The sequence below is a fragment of the Populus alba genome, chromosome 11, assembly GCF_005239225.2.
Source record: "Populus alba chromosome 11, ASM523922v2, whole genome shotgun sequence".
NCBI classification, from domain to species: Eukaryota; Viridiplantae; Streptophyta; class Magnoliopsida; order Malpighiales; family Salicaceae; genus Populus; species Populus alba.
The window spans coordinates 14,614,813-14,631,419 of NC_133294.1; the positions used below are offsets into that span (position 1 = coordinate 14,614,813).

At 33.2% G+C, this 16,607-nt stretch overlaps 1 protein-coding gene across 1 annotated transcript; it reads right to left on the bottom strand.

Annotated features, from left to right (window-relative positions):
• Nucleotides 1-1,644: 1,644 nt before the first annotated feature.
• On the bottom strand, nt 1,645-13,930 carry LOC118038408 (uncharacterized). Its single transcript, XM_035044755.2, has 12 exons — nt 13,582-13,930; nt 12,657-12,721; nt 11,541-11,639; nt 10,624-10,756; nt 10,216-10,275; nt 9,409-9,468; nt 8,149-8,271; nt 7,533-7,604; nt 6,090-6,227; nt 3,868-4,023; nt 2,644-2,748; nt 1,645-2,011 (listed from the first exon to the last, which is right to left on the bottom strand). The coding sequence occupies exons 1-12, from the start codon at nt 13,804-13,806 to the stop codon at nt 1,982-1,984; spliced, it is 1,266 nt and encodes a 421-aa protein (XP_034900646.1). The 5' UTR covers nt 13,807-13,930; the 3' UTR covers nt 1,645-1,981.
• Between the last annotated feature and the right edge of the window lie 2,677 nt (nt 13,931-16,607).

The window sequence follows — 16,607 nt, forward strand, 5'->3', positions numbered from 1 at the left end:
GTGTTATAGAGAAGGTTGACATATTTCTTTATATTTTAGCATTGGGTGCTTCTAATAGGGAGGTCCAGGAGAGATTTTAATATTCTGATGAAACCGTGAGTAAGTATTTTAATGAAGTTCTAAGTGTTATGTGTCTGCTAGCAGTTGAAATAATCAAACTAATTGATCTAGATTTTTTTACTACTTCGTGAGAAATCACAATGGACCTGAGATATATGTCATATCTTAAGATAACATTAAAGATGATATGTGATTGTATATATTTGTGGTTCAAAAAACATAAAATAATGCATATGGTAGTTCATTTCCAATAATGTTTTTTTTTTTTAAAAAAAAAATGTATAGGAACGATAAATGGAACACATGTGTGCGCTTATGTATCATTGGAAAATCTAATACTATTTATTAAAAGAAAAGGGGAGTATTGACATAGAACATTATAGCAATATATAGCTTTGACATGCAATTTACAATTGTTTAGGCTAGATGAGATCGTAGTACACATGATACAATAATTTTTTTAGGCCATAAATAACCCAAATATTAGTTTTCCTAAGCCACCAGAAGGTATTTTAGATTGAAATGTATGACTTGTAAAAAATTAAATTTAATTAATTTCTTGTCACTTGGTTGAACATTTTTTTTTTTGTGAATGCAAGGAAGTATTATGTTGTTCACTCAAGTTCTCCAAATGAATATGAATTTCCGGGTCCATATAGAAATGAAGGATATCATTTTTCAAAATTTCATCGTTGAGGCCAACCTAGAAGTCAAGAGGATTTATTCAATTGGTTTCATTTTTCAATTTAATATGTAATAGAGCGAACTTTTAGGGTGTGGAAAAAAAGATGGAGAATTTTGCAGAACGTGTCAGTTTTTTAATATAAGACACATGTTCATATTGTTGTTGCATCAATGGCTCTGTATAATCATATAAGAAGAAAGTCCGAACAAGATGTTGCGTTTACTGAGTTTAACTATCATTCTAATTTTGTGCCTCCCAAAATATATATATATATATATATATATATATATATATATATATATATATATATATATATATATATTCCACGTTCACAAACATATGATAGCAATAAACCTCCGTATATAGATTATATTCGTGATGAAATTGCTTCAAGTTTAATGAAAAAATTATAAAAGTTTTTATGTTACAAATAGTTGATCTTACATATATTAAATATTCAAAGTCATGTATGAAAAAAAATTAATACCTCTTTAGTCATTTCATATCCAATTACAATTTTAACCAAATACTAATATGTTTTTAATAAAAAAATAATTTCAATTATAATTTTTACCAGTCATATATTTCATCTCTAACAGCAGGTAAATTTTTCTAAATTATTTTTCTGAAACCACAGCTACAAAATCAACAACAATACCAAATACAATGAGTGTACAACATTCAGGCAAAGAGATTTTTCTCAATAATTGCAAGGACACTGACAGTTTCTTTTTTCATTTTTAATTTTTCGTTAGCCGGCAAATGGAAAATAACATGTCTCGAGTTTTTTTTTTTTTTTTTTTTCAAAGCTCTATCTCAACCTGTTTATTCTTGTCAGAAGTCAAATTTCCAGTATCATTTTTCCCCGATTTATAATCAAGTACTTCCAATTCCAAAAAGCAAAAGAAAAAATAGCGTTTCCTTTTATTTGATTGGTTAAAGCATTCAGGTGAAATTACAGCACTTGTTTGACAGCTAAAATATTGAGATATATTGCATTCAATCAAGACCGACTCTATAGAGAATAAAAACAGACATAGAGTAGCATATGGTAGCTACATATCATCTAGGGTAAGGGTAGAAGTTAAGACTGGTCCAAGGATAGAGCTACAAAATTCTCAGAGAGACTTCGGTAGGGTAGGAGAGAAAAATGTACAATTTTGAAAGAAAAAACTTGGCAAATACAACTTATGAAATGTGCCACCCACCTGCATGGGAATGCTGGTTAAAACTTCTTCAGAAAAACCACCATCTCCTCTGCCTCCTCTGCAACAAATAAATAAACCAAAAGCTGCAAATGTTACCGGGGCACCATGATAAGCATTGATAGTGCCTAGCAAAAGCTTCACATGATTATATCTAAACCAATAATGACTTTAGGAGCAACTACAGCACAGAATTTAAATTTTGGCATCTGGCGCTTTTAAGAAGTGGAAATGTGCTTATGATTAATAGTGTGCGATTCCCGAATGTCTAGTTTCCACTTGGATCTCTAGAAGGCAATTATACATAAAGATAACATATAACTTTAACCTTGAAAAATAAAGAAAAAGACCTAGGTAGAATCATCAATCATATATTTAACCTATTGACAGTATTCGACTAGGAGTGGTCACCTAACTGAATCTGCATTACCAAAGAATTGTAGGCATCACAATCTTATTATTTGAAACCCTACTCCATTACCACTTTGAGTGTGTCGATTGTATTAAGAATTAGCTTTGGTTATCCATCTTTCCACCACGAATGCATGTGCATACAAGGCATGCTTTGTGTAAAACATAGATCCAGTCCTCTTCACCAACAGAAAAGAAATTGAAGAGGCAACACTTCGCTTCAGAGCTTATTGATAGATGTTACAAATAAAGTCAAAGCAACAAGGGAAATGGGGGTGAAACCTTTTTATCCTGATTATGTGGTTGTATTATGATAGGACGGGGAAGGGCACCACTGTTGATGTTCTGAATGTATGGCCGCACCTTCTCTTCCAACAGTTCGTTCAACTGCAAAACAAATTGTATAGGATATGATGGCTCATGGTATTTATAAGATTACAAACATGTAAACAACGGTGGCATCTGACAAATAGTGATGGAATGTTGTAAGAATATTCTCAGAGGGTATCTACATGCATGGAGAGACACTGCACATTTGTTTCTTAAAGGAATAGCAGAAAAGCATTAAGAGAGTTTCTCATACATCCACGCAAAAAGTTCACAGTTTCTCCCTCCTTTCAAGTACGCTTCCAAGTTATTTCCGTTTGTCAAATATGGATGCAAAGCATCAGTTGACATATAAATTTGCATTCTTCCTCAAGTACACTCTGAGATTTTTAGAGTATTTTTTATCAAAGATGAGACTACAAGCCCCTCATCTTTGAATTGTTAATTCCAGCACTCATTTTGGAGGGTTTCTTCTCCTATGTTTAATAATTTTTTTTATCTTGTTTTCTCTCCTCTTTCAATAAAATGTTCCCTTTCTCTTGAAAAAAACATTTGTAGCCTTTAACTTTAGACTTGGGAAATAAATCTAGAGGGAGTGACAAAGAAGAAAACATATTTCCTTATCATGTTTTGTTGAGAAGTCACTGGTGCTAATGATAGCTATTCCATGATAGCAAAATTCATCTTACAAACTTGATGTCTGACTGGCTTTGTAGATATATTAATTCAATAGTGACAGGATAGCAGCTTTACTTGGAGAGAATACCCCCAGCCATGATTAGAGGGGTTTTATCCAAAATATATTTTTCATAATTTTCTCACGAAATTAAAGTCCAAAACAATTTAAGGGATTTCTTTTATCTTTCTAGTTATTTCAGTCAACAGATCCCACCTAAAACTGCAGCATTTCAAAATGGTTTACTTCTTAATGCTTATTAAGCTTCAGACATGTTATGTAGCTGTCATCCACCTTGCATGTTTATTAAGAAAAAAAAAAACAGAACAGTACATATGTAGTGTGTCACGTGTGTGTACGTGCATAAATGTGTGCGCGCACACGCATGTTTATTATGTGTATAGGTTTACCATTCCATACTTGCAGATGTTGCATGCAATATACACAGGTTTGGAGAGATATGAGACAAGTTAAATGGTAGAAGTAGAGGCAGCTTTACCAACCTTTTCTTGACGCCATTTAGTTTCCCATTGTGCATCCAAAATTTTATCAGCAATTTCTCTTTGTGCATTAAGAAGAACAGTCATCTCATAAAATTTTTCTGGTTTTTTAAGATCCTCCTCGCTCCATGATGATACATTTAGTGGAAGATCCAGCTCCTGCCAAGGAATCATGGTTAGCTAAATCACCCTTCAAAGTAAAACAAGACACTCCACATGCATCACATCTCCAAAGCATGCATGGGTATTGCCTGCCAAACCACCATTTACTTTTCCCTTTACAATAAAAATTCATATTCAAAGAGTACATATTGGATTAACTTGTATACATTGACAAATTCAAAAGATGTGTTAACTTGCCAAATGACTTAATGCTTGAAGTTGAGATGGGAGCATGATACTTAGCATTAGAAATATCCAGGAATTTTATCTCTGGAAATAGAGCAAGCTGAATAAAAATGAGTGTATTGGTCTATAGTAAGATAATGACAACTATTAAGTTGAAGGGGATACTTTATATGAAATCAGTCATAGTTATCAAACCTGGCCTAGGGTTGACCCAGCCAAAGGGCCAGGTCTCGGGTCACACAGGTCAACCCGGGAAAATTTTAAAAGTTTTTGTAAATGGATGCGATTTAAAAATCAAAAGCAAATTCGGACTTGATTGTACTAGCTGTAAATTTGTTGTTTCTTCTTCTTCAAAACACTAGCATTTTAGAAGTTCCCACACGTGTCATCATCTCCTTTGCCATGGAAATCCATCCACCCACTTCCCTGAGCATGATCCCAACTGTTCATTCCCACCCACTTATCTTCCCGAAACTTCTGTTTTCCTTGTGTGTGTGAGAGAGAGACGCTACTGCTTCACCTAATTCCAGATTTGTTACAAAGTGTATCTGTTGTTTTGGTCAACAAAAAATCAGACCACAAGGAGAAGGAAAAACACAGACATTGAGATTCTGAAGCCTTTTTTATTCTGAAGCCTTTTTTATTCAGCGATGCCAAATGAAAATAATGGGTATGATTCTTCTATCTCCAACCACTTCATCACCCTTGTCTACCAACCACTCCAACTCCATTTCTTCTTCTAGCACCAGCAGTAGAATAAATATGCTATAAAAAAATGTTAGATGAATCATAGAATAGATTTTCAGTTTGTTGCAAAAATGTTGGCAAAAAAAAAAATATCCCTGCCAGGTTTTGCCAAGTCATCCGGGTCAAGGGTTGACCCAGCAAGTCAGATAGTATTCATCAGGCCAATTGCAAGCCCAGTTTTTAACTCTTCAAACCCAGCCAAGGCCCTAATCACCCGGGTTTTAGGTCAACTTGCCAGACCTGGCCAGGTCTAATAACTATAAAATTAGTAAGGGCAATTACGCTATGTTAAAATGAGAACATCGATATAAATGAATGGTAATATAAGAAAAGCTAGAACAATCACATTCTACAGAAGGTATAGATCCTGTGAAGGTCAATTAAGGTGATTCAGCCATGTTCCATGCAAACCTTTACTTGTGCCAAGGAAAAGGTGAAAGGGGTATAAGATCGACCAGAAATTACTTGGGTTGAACATGACTACACTTGAGTAGAAGGGACAAAAGGAGTAGGATAGCGAGACAAAAAAAATGACAGGTTGAAGTTTTATTAAGGAATCTGATTTCAAAAAGCTAGTTGAAATAAAGGTCTAACCAACCCCAACTAGTTTGGGAATAAGTTGAGTTGAGTTGAGTTGATTAATAAGATCTATATTAGACATTTTTTTCATGGATGACTATTAAGTTATCCTATTTAAAAAATCATCTCAACATAAAAGCTTAAACTATTATGTGAACCTCAAGATATACATCTCCTTAAGTGAAAGCCTTTCAAGCATAAAACTTATGCAAGTCTACACTTGTGCTATTAATTAATTTTAATTATAAGAAAGAATGAGGGTGATGAAATTTAAACTCATAACTATTTGATCAACAAGACTTTGATACAATGTCAAAAAATCATCTCAACTCAAAAGCTTAATTTATTAGGTGAGATCTCAAGATATAATTTATGCTATGCTCTAATAACCAGCAACTAGTGAAAAAAGAGACTTATTAGAGGATTGTATATGTCATTGTCAATGTTTTAGATACTAAATGACTCATGTTCTCTCCCAATTGAAATGAGATACTAAAAAATGCATGAGCATCGAAGAATGCAACCATAGGGTGAAGACAATGAACACTCACACCCCAATTTTGTGGCCGAGGTGGTGGATCAAATTTCATGACCTCTGCCTCCAATGCCTTCTTGGCTTTGTAGTATGGTACATTTTTCACAACAATAGGATCGTCCCTGGCACGAACAGGATCTATTGAGATCAAGGCCTGCAAATGAATATTTAACTCAAATGAAGCTTTTGGCAAAACAATGAACTATATGTGATTCCACCGAGTAGATATTTAAATTCAAAAGAGTTTGATTAGCAAGACAATCAAAGAAATTAGGAAAGAAAAAAGAATAACTGCCAATATGAGCATATTTTATTAGATCATATAGAACCCACACCCTATGGTAGACTGATATAACAGTTCATGATAAATGTCAAATATAACTCTTCATCATGGTTAATGAAATGATAACAATTACTAAAAAAATAAAAAGACAAAAGAGTGCCACGTTGTAGGATGACATTTTAAACAACAGCTACTAATTTTTACCCTGGATGAACCTTGGGCATCCTTTCAAAAGCAGAGATTCAACTTCCAAGCTTTGATATCAAACCTAATCAATCATTATGTGAATACTGGATAGATAAAATGATCAGGGCAGGTCCGCTATTTGTTCCCTTCAAAAATTATTTGAGCTTCTATCAGTTGAGGTAGTCAGTAAATTACAGCAAGCTATACTTCTCAATATGTTTGCTAACTATGTCACTATTGTCCTGAACATTGAAGAGACATGGAGTTATTGACTGGATAGAAGAGCAGGATATTATTTGAAAAGCTTGGTAGGCAATTCTATGAATTTGCTCAAGGACCCTATACTAGCATGCTAATGAAACTCACTCAACAGCTAGTTGAAATGTGCAGGAGTGCATTTCAGGTGCTCCAAGCACTTGCTAAGTTGTGGAACATCAACCTCACATAAATTCAAGCTGATTATAGAAATTCCATCATTCAGCTAAACTAGATAAAAATTTGAAATGCAGTCAATATTTTTTTTTCCCCTCCTAGGTTTGCAGTTATTTAAACACAGAACATAAGCCCACACGAGCTACTATAAAATAAAAATTTAAATAATAACAACCAGATGTCATTTGTAAATAAAATAGGAGTTTAAGCTTATAAGTTCTTGTCCCCCCCACTTTTATAAAATATTTATCAATATGGAGAACCACAAATTGGAAAGTAGCAAAACAAATTGAAATTTGCTTCATATGATGGATTCACTGAAATAAAGTGGCTGCAACACACGGAATAATTACAACTAATAACAATCTTTTCAGTTTACTAGGAAACCCAGAAGGGTGAGTATAACAAACACACAGCAAGGATTGGAAGAAAAGTATTTGACTGCATTCTCTCATTGTCCTCTTAAATGGACCAAATAATCTCATAAACAAGATCACACTTTTATCGTGTCAACGCATTTCATGATTAGATTCTTTAAATATAAGAAGATGGTCTTACTTCCTGCAAGTGCTCCCAACCAGGTTTTCGCTTGGCTACCATATCTCGTAGTTGATCGTACCTCATTGATTCCTAAACCCAACACAGAAAGCCAAGTTGTTAGAAGAGGTACTTTGACACTTGTGCTTTGAAAACTCTAATAAATGTAAAAGACCTGCAAGTTTGACTTGCAGCCCTATAAGGTCTTAATATCTTGAATGAATTGGATCATAATTTTTACAGGGTTCTGATTCTGTTTTTAAGGGGAAAAAACAAAAAGGGTAGGCATGAATGGCTAAAGGACTGCAAATAGAAATCCACATTAATCACTTATTTATTTATCATGTATCATTCAATGAATATATGATATGCATGTCATCACTTCTTCATCTAGCATGTGCTAAAGTAACAGAGTTCACGTCAAATAAGCTTAGACTTTTCAGATGGATTATGAACCATTCGATAAATATAGCATATGCATGTCAGCACTTTATTGCTTAGCATGGACTAAAGTTACAGAAGCTTAATCAAAGCAGCTTGGACTTTTCCAGGAACAGTGGCACAAGAAAATGATGAATGACATAGAAAATAACATCAACAAACATATGAGACAAAGGAAGCAAAATTGACTAGATACCTTGTACTGCCACCAAATTTTCTGCTTGATATCACCATCATAGTTGAAGCCACCCATAATCTCAGGAAAGGAAAACAACCAAAATGCAGCAATGCTGGGATCTTTCATGCTATCAACTATATGCTGAAACAGCAAAATGTCAAAACTATATTATTTTCTATGAACATGATAAATTGAAATCAGGTAAAGATGCCTCCACTTTGAAAATCATGCCATCCTCTAATTTGTCAGATGACAGATCATAGCGATCACTTTCCAATGGATATCTAAACAACAAACATGAGTGGACTCCCAAATACAGAGTATATCAGAAAGAAAAGAAATATAAGTAAAACATGAAGATGCCACATGTCTGCATGAAGCTTCTGGGATAAGCTGGTGGAGTCATGGTGTGCAGCAAGAATGCCATAGCAGATAATGAAATCAATCGATGAGAAGGTGAAGAAGTGAGAAATCTTAGTGGGGTATAATATACATGGCTTGTAAGGAGAGGCGTAAGGAATCTGCATGGTAAATGCTCCCAAACTTAGGATAAGTATGGATGCTGTAAATTGAAATATCCCTTGGTTAAGGGGTATGATGTCAGAGCTCTTGAAGTTTTATGATTAAGGAATATAGACACTTAGAAAGGGAGTATTGCCAAAGGATACAATACCAAGCCAAATGTAGTAACATTAGATTAGAGAGAGGTGACAATTGGTATGTATAGTAACTAGAATGCAGAGTCAACACTAAGCCAATCAGTAAATCCAAGTGTCCCAATGATAAGGTCAATTTAAAAAAAAAAGAAAAAAAGAAATTGTAAGACAACATGTGCCCAGGAGGGCTCATACTTGCATTTGATTCAAGTAGGAAAGACCAAGAATGAACAAGACACCTCTAGCAAGGTCCCAATTTGAGCAAACCCATGTCTCCAAAGGTATCTCGTTAATTTAGGATTCTCAAGTTAACAATGACCATCCTGCCAATCCACCATCGATCCTATATGCACAGGAATAAGACATAAAATGTCCTCAATTGCTTGAAATTCATAATGGGTATTTGTTCTCCATGGAAGCATTGTCCAATTCATGCAAGACTATGTGTGGAATAAAAGGATGACTAGTTTGACTAGCTTGATCATGATAATATTAGAGTACTTCATTGAGATGACGATGGGCAAGTAAATGGCTTATATTTTGTAATTACGATGGTTGGCTTCCAATGGGCAAAGTAAAGTAATGATGCTACAAGATTTCATAAAGGTGGCATGATACTAGCCTCATAAGGATATTCCATCTTGCTCAAGACATTGTAGGCTTGCCATGGGGGCTCCATTATCTGCAGAAAGTCAAACCATTACAAGGATGGGCAAGTTGATTAATTGGACTGGAAAGTAAATCACAAGGGGAATCTAATAAGCGCCAATGACTAGATTTTTCAAAAAACAAATAATGGAAACTGATGAGAACGTAGACCACATCTGAATAATCTCAACACTCTTACAATTTACTACTGTTGCTGCTATTATTTTGTTTTATCACCCATGGTGCTACCAGATAATTAGCCAAATATACTTACCCTTGGTGACATTTTGTTTTTGTGTTGCTGAATATTCCTAGGTTGACAACCATTCAGAGTCTATCTAGGATTATTGATCTTCTTCTTCATTTTTTCCCCTTTTGAAGAATTTCCAGTTGATCTAAATGGATCACAAAATCAATACACTGGAAAACAGATATTCCACTGCAGTGTAATGCCATTCAGTTCCATTATGGAGCATAGCTTTGACATTTAAAGCTTTTAGTTCAGGAATCTTCACTTTAGAACAATCAAAGACTTGGGTTTTTAAAGTAGTTATACCGCCATGCATAGCAACATAAAATGTTAGTTACAAGGATTGCTTCCTAGCAATGTCAACCATGTTGTTCATACAAACTCAGCAGACGCCACAGAGAGATTGAATCTTTAAATTTTGGTTGTAATGATCACATTGAAAGTCTGGTGCTACTTGACTGTATTCATATTATGCGGTCATAAACAAAAACCTGCATCAGCAAATTCACAAAAAAAAAAAAAAAAACTTACATCGTCCGCAGAGATCCTGACTTGTAATTTGTTTTTGCATTCAGGGCAGCTCATTACACCCTGCAACATCAATAAATATTGCACCCAAAGATCATAACCTGACATTTTTTACGCACAGAAAAGTTGTTCAGCTTATGCTCAAAGAGAGGCAAAGTACGTGCCATGGACACCACTTCCTCAATTATTGTAACAAAAATAGGGTCGGAAGAATAGTAAAAAGCATATTTTTATTAAGCTATATGGTGAGGTGAAGATGTGCATTTCTGATCAAAATAGACTGAAGTCGGACTGTCAGAGAGAAGCTTTCAGAATATGATATAACAGAACATCAGGTTCAAATTACCAATATCAATACTAATGTACAGGGATGAAAACTTGAATAGACATGCTTGGCAATACAAGTCTTACTGTTCCATCACAAGTTGGACAGTCTTTAGATGGCAAAGGCATGTTAAGATCCATGGAGGAGGGAAGGTGCACCAGCTCAGCTCGATTGTCAGCAATGGCATCTGCAATACATTCAGCTGTAGCCTTCTCACCACTGCAAAAGTATCCATAGAAGACAAAAAAAAAAAAAAAAAAAAAAACAGCACATAAGCAATTCAAGAGCACTATACTTTTGGTTACAAAACTAATTGGAAAGAGTAAATTATTCATTAAAGATAGCGATGTACAGCAAAAAGAACTTTCAGTGCATGCTGATTTTTGCTTCGTGATGTACAAAATAATCTCTATAAGATTCATGTATAGGCAACCAATAATCTCTATAAGATTCATGAAGAGGCAACCATGAAGACAGGAACTACAAAAAAAAAGGCTGTTATGTTTCTCGAAACAGGATTCTAGGAACTAGGAAAGGGACGCTGAGAAAATCCTGCATTGCAACATTTTCATGAAGTGACTGCTCTGAAGCCCGAACCTGCAACATGTTGGTTGAAAACTCGAGATATTTTACCATAAACTAGATGATGGTACTTGAAAATTACGAAGCATGCAGCTTATATCAGACAAAGGTATCAGCTGACCATGTTCTAAAACGGAGCTCAACAAGCATGTTATAGTTTTATCATCAAAGAAGACAAACAATCTAGCAAGTACCAAGTTATGTGTGGTCTGATATAGTGATAGAAAATTCATAACTAGAGTAACGCCGATTTATTGGACTGGCACTCTTTATGGTACAGTAGTACTGATGCATACATGCACTAGCAGTTTTTAAATTCCAGGCTGGTTTAGATGCATGTTCGATGAATTTTCTGTCTATGAGAGTCTGGTTTTTTCTATTAGCACGATTTTATTTTGGTGAGCTTTACCCCATTAACTACCTTCTCAAGGTGTAATTTTTAACTTGGTAATGCACCTTCCCTGCTCCTTTGCACATATGACACCGCAGTGCCTGCCATCCATTGCAAGTCTGACAATTCCTGCATACACAAGCAATTAAATCAACAACACGCCAATCTTAACAAGACATGTTCTTCTACCACTTTCCAAGGAGACTAGAAAGATTAAAACAGTAAGCTATAATGGATACAATTTTATCCTCCTTTGGATTCAAAAAATTTCATCGTCATCTTAGTTCATTTTTTTATAGGAATAATTTTTAGTCCTTTGAAACGATACACTGCTTTGCTTTCACTGACTAAATAGGCACTCTCCAGCTCTCAGCACAAGTTAAAACAGAATCATGACAACACAGGGGGCAAGAAAAGGAACAAAGCTCCACAATTCAAGCACAGAATATCTTCACCACACAGTCAAAAATAAATTTGTAGGCAATTGCTCAAACATTTCAGCTCAGTGTCCCCAAAACTTCGATGTGAACATGACATTTATGTTACTATGAACAATATGAAAAGCAAACCAAATATGATGTACTATCACCCTTTTAGTCAATTTACATCATTCTGCACTGATATGATATAAGTTGAATCTTTAAGTTTCCTAGAAAGAAAGCTCCTCATAGAATTTCATGTGGCCGACTATAACAAGAGTTTGGTTATCAAGTGCAGGATTATCACAACCAAGACAAGGCTATTAAACACAACAAAAATATAGCAATTCAAAATCTCAACAAATGGGAGAAAGCTATCCTTAGTCGCACATCATTTATAATTCATTCTGACAGGCGAAAAGGCAAATTTGCATGACAAGCATTTAGTGTATCACTTAGATGACAGTCATGGGAATGTATTAAAAATACCGACTTCCAAGGCTGCCTTGGTAACAGTTGTTCCCAAAGTGACAGATGTTTTATATTAAAAAAAAAATTGACTTATAAGCAGTCACAAAATCATAATTTAGCAGCGAGAAAGATATTCAACTGCATAGATAAAAAAATCAGCATCAAGAGTTCTGCACAATACAATGGATACCATAATATTATCTTGACAAGATCAAACTGGAATAGAACAATTATTGACAAAAGCAAGGGTCAATACCTTTGACATATCACCTTCTTTCCCATCTCCAATGCAATATCATAGGTCCCCAAAGTAGCAACAACCTGCAAAGAAGATAAGAAAACAATTCGGTGACATTTCTATCAATACCATTACGAAATCCAAAACAGGAAAAAAAAAAAAAAAAACACCTATTATGGAAGAGAAGCGAGTCAGCCTAACCAAATGAGAAGTGTAACTTAAAAGAACCACTAGGTCAACATGAAGCTAATCAAAATCTCAAAGCTAGGACAATAGCATATATGCTGCAAGAAGAACATTTTGGGTACAAAAGGTGAAGTACTGTAAGTAAATTGCAGAAAAGTGAAATGATCTTCAAAATTAGTGTTCATCCAAAATGACCCGCAAAGTAGCAAAAAAGAGGAAGCAGATAGTAGGAAATTGTGCTAGCTCTGCATACACAAATAATCGCATAAAAAGCAAAGATCTCTAGAATGTTGTTCCCAACCCATATATGACATGAAAAGTTGCTTACATCATGAAGTGCAAGAAATAGATGACTTTAGGTTATATCCCGCAACCAAAACTTTTTCATAGATTGCAAATAATAGGAAGATTGCATAAAAGTACAATGATCCAGCAAAATTGTTACAGTTGCAGGAGGCCATCAATGTAGCACTTTAACCAAATGATTCGAAATGCCACCGAATTATCATCAAGGTTTAAACCACCACTATGAAACCCTATGTCAAATGCCACTTGATACATAAGTGAACAAACACCGGGTGTCCCATTTAAGCCAAGGAGAAATGCAACTAAAAAAAACCAGAAAACCCATGTGTGTAACGATAAGTAAAATGAAAACAGCCCATAAAGTCTCTGGCTCTGCAAAAACCAACACACAGTGCACAGGACATACATGGCACAAAATTACAAAAGACCAGGAAAGGTCGAGAATTTATACAAAGATAGAAGCATAGGAGAGCTTGGAGACGAGCTCAGGGACACCAAAACCACGAGGAGCGGAGCCAGCAATGTCAAAAGCAAGAGTGAAAGGAGACAAGACAAGTCTTATCGGGAACTCGAAAATATCAATCACTTGTTGGCCATAACGAGCAGTGAAGAGCTTGTATTGTAAGTCAGCGAATTGCTTCACACTCTTTATCAGACGGTCTGTTCCTCTCGACATGGCTAAGGTGGATAGAGAGGATAGAGCTTGGAGCTGGAGATGTATTCGTGGGCGCCCTACCTAGCTTGCACTGCTGAAGTAGGGGGTGGGTCTGAAGCCATGGGATAAACCGAGGGTAAGGAAATTTTTACAGGATAAATTGGTTTCATTTTTTCTTTTTCTTTTATTATTAAAATTACATTAAAAAAAAGAGCTAAATAAAGGATTGCATCCAGTGATTTCCTTTTTCTTTTTTCTTTCTTTGTTAATTAGTTTTTATTTTAATTTATTATTCAATATTGTATTGATTAGAATTTTATGTTATTAATTTATTATATATATATATATATATATAGTTATTATAATCTAAAAAGATCTTAATATTAGATTATTGCTTAAATTTCATGAAAAGAATTTGATTTTATTATTTACAGGATATTAAAAATAAAAAGACTAAAATTAAAATAAAAAAAGAATTGTGGCTCTCTTTTAAAAAAAAAAATGATATCAATTATGGTTTTTTTTTAGTTTTGTAATTTTTTTTAATGTAATCATATGTTGTGTGTGGAATAGGATTTTGGATTGATAATTTATTTTTAATTATTTATTATATTATTATCGTGGTTTCAAAAAAAAAATATAATATTAGGTTAATGATCAATTTTAGAAAAATAAATTCAATTTTATTATTTAAAAAATAAAAAGATCAAAATTGAATCAAAGAAAAATAGGACTTTTTTAAAAAACAAAAAAAAAAATTGTTGTATTAGTGCTTTTTTGGTTAATTTTGCATTAAATATTTTTTAAAAAAAAATTGTCCATTTAGTTGTGTAATTAAATGATTTAGTGCAAAATTTTATTTTGTTCTGATTTTAGTTTTTTAGTTTAAGAAGGGATAAAGAAAGCCGGCAATAAATATTAGTTTAATTAATTAAGTAATTAAATGGTTTAATCTGAAATTATATATATATCATTGGTTTAATTAATTAATTACACTCTCTAATGACAAATTTATTAATAAACGGTCAATCAATCTTCTATTATTTTATTTTTCTCAAGCCTAACTTTTTCATTTTTTTTTTATCTCTCTTTATGGTTTGTGTTTTTTTATATATACAAAAAATAAAGATCTCTCGTTTCTTTTCTTTTGGTCTCAAACAAGAAAACCCAACAAAAATCAAATCAATCATGTTTTTCCATAGAATTACTAGACATTATTCTCATCTTTTTCTTCTTTTCTTCTTCATTTCTCTCTCTCTCTCTCCATTTTTTTTGTGAAAATAATAAATATATGTTTTGTGGTTCTCTACACTTTTATTAACAGGGCTAACAATTTTTTGGTTCTTGATAGATTTACTTGGATTTTTAAAATTTGATATAGAATTCATAGGTTTAAGTCCAATTCCAATTATCACTACCCCCGTACCACCACACTGGACAAATATAAACAAGATAAAGATATAAAAATCAAAAGATATCAAGGTATGAAAAGAAACTTATTTTATTTAATGCCTAGTAAATCCAATAACATGTTTAGCATTTGTTTATATATTTAGATTTCAAGTTAGTCCTGGAGAATCTAACATTCGTGTCGTTAAGCATATTTTTTAAATATTTAAAAGGCATAATCAAATTAGTTTTTTGACACTTTCATATAGATAATTTTGATTTGACCTATTTTTTGAACTTCAACCTGGTTGGTTGCATAGTCAATAGAAAAGGCATTAATAGGACTTGTCAATTCATAAGACATACCTTAGTTTTATGGTCTAGCAAAAAACCAAAATTCTATCTGGGCTCACAAAGTGCGCTTTTCAGAGGATGAGGTTTTCTCAAATTCAAAAAAAAAAAAAAAAAAACCAAAATTCGGTGGCAGATTCCACTATGAAAGCTAAATATATTGACATTGTGTCATGTTGTGCCCAAATATTCTAGATGAAGAAAACTCTCATGGACTTTAGTCTTAAATGAAACCATATTCCAATATTTTGTGATAACACTAGTGATATTAATTTGACTAAAAACCCTATCCAACATTCTAGTACTAAGAACATTAAAAATAGACATCATTTTTACTTATGGTTATGTTTAAAAAGGTGATATTATTCTTGATTTTGTGGTCACGAAGAAGCAAATCGCAAAATTTTTTACAAACTCATTAAATAAAGATAGATTTTATGCTTTTTAATTTAAACTAGGTAAGGACAATCTTCCTTGAACTCGATTTTATATATCTTTATGATATGTATATGTTTGGCTCGTATTCAATATGTATATTTGAATTCTTTATATGCTTGCATGATATTTAAAATAGTACCAAAAAAATCAATCTTAAACATTCTTATTTAGTCCATTTATATAAAAAATGTTATGAACTATAAACAGATGAAATTCTTTTAAAATTCAATTAAAATAATATATAAAAAACCAACCATAAATACTTTTATTTTTATAAATAATATTAAGAATAATAAGATCAAGAAATTCTCCCACTAACAACTTTGATTATCCTTTAAGTATTATTAAAAGAGTTCTGAAAAAAAAAATCAGAATCTAATATTGATGAGTGAAAAAAATAACTCCATGAAAAAAAAAATTGTAGCAAAAAAACGTAAGGCCTAGATGAGTTGCCTCGAGCTTAAAGTCTATTTTACTTGAACCTCTCTTCCCATCTAATTTTTACTTTTATAAACTTTATACTTTATAAATGCCTGGAAAATTATATTTCTTTTATTATATTTCAATTTTACCGGAAAACTTCGTATGGGCTTAGCTTGGATAGCTAAAGTTTGTGGGCTGTTTTGTTTCTCCATTAATTGATT

Bases quoted from the DNA above. Each gene is read 5' to 3' on its own strand.
- LOC118038408 (XM_035044755.2), bottom strand. From the start codon at position 13,806: ATGTCGAGAGGAACAGACCGTCTGATAAAGAGTGTGAAGCAATTCGCT. The intron at 10,276-10,623 runs GTAAGACTTGTA...TTGATGTTGCAG, and splicing joins GTCCAACTTGTGATGGAACA to GGTGTAATGAGCTGCCCTGA. The intron at 8,272-9,408 runs GCTAGTATCATG...TTGCTGTTTCAG, and splicing joins AGATGGAATATCCTTATGAG to CATATAGTTGATAGCATGAA.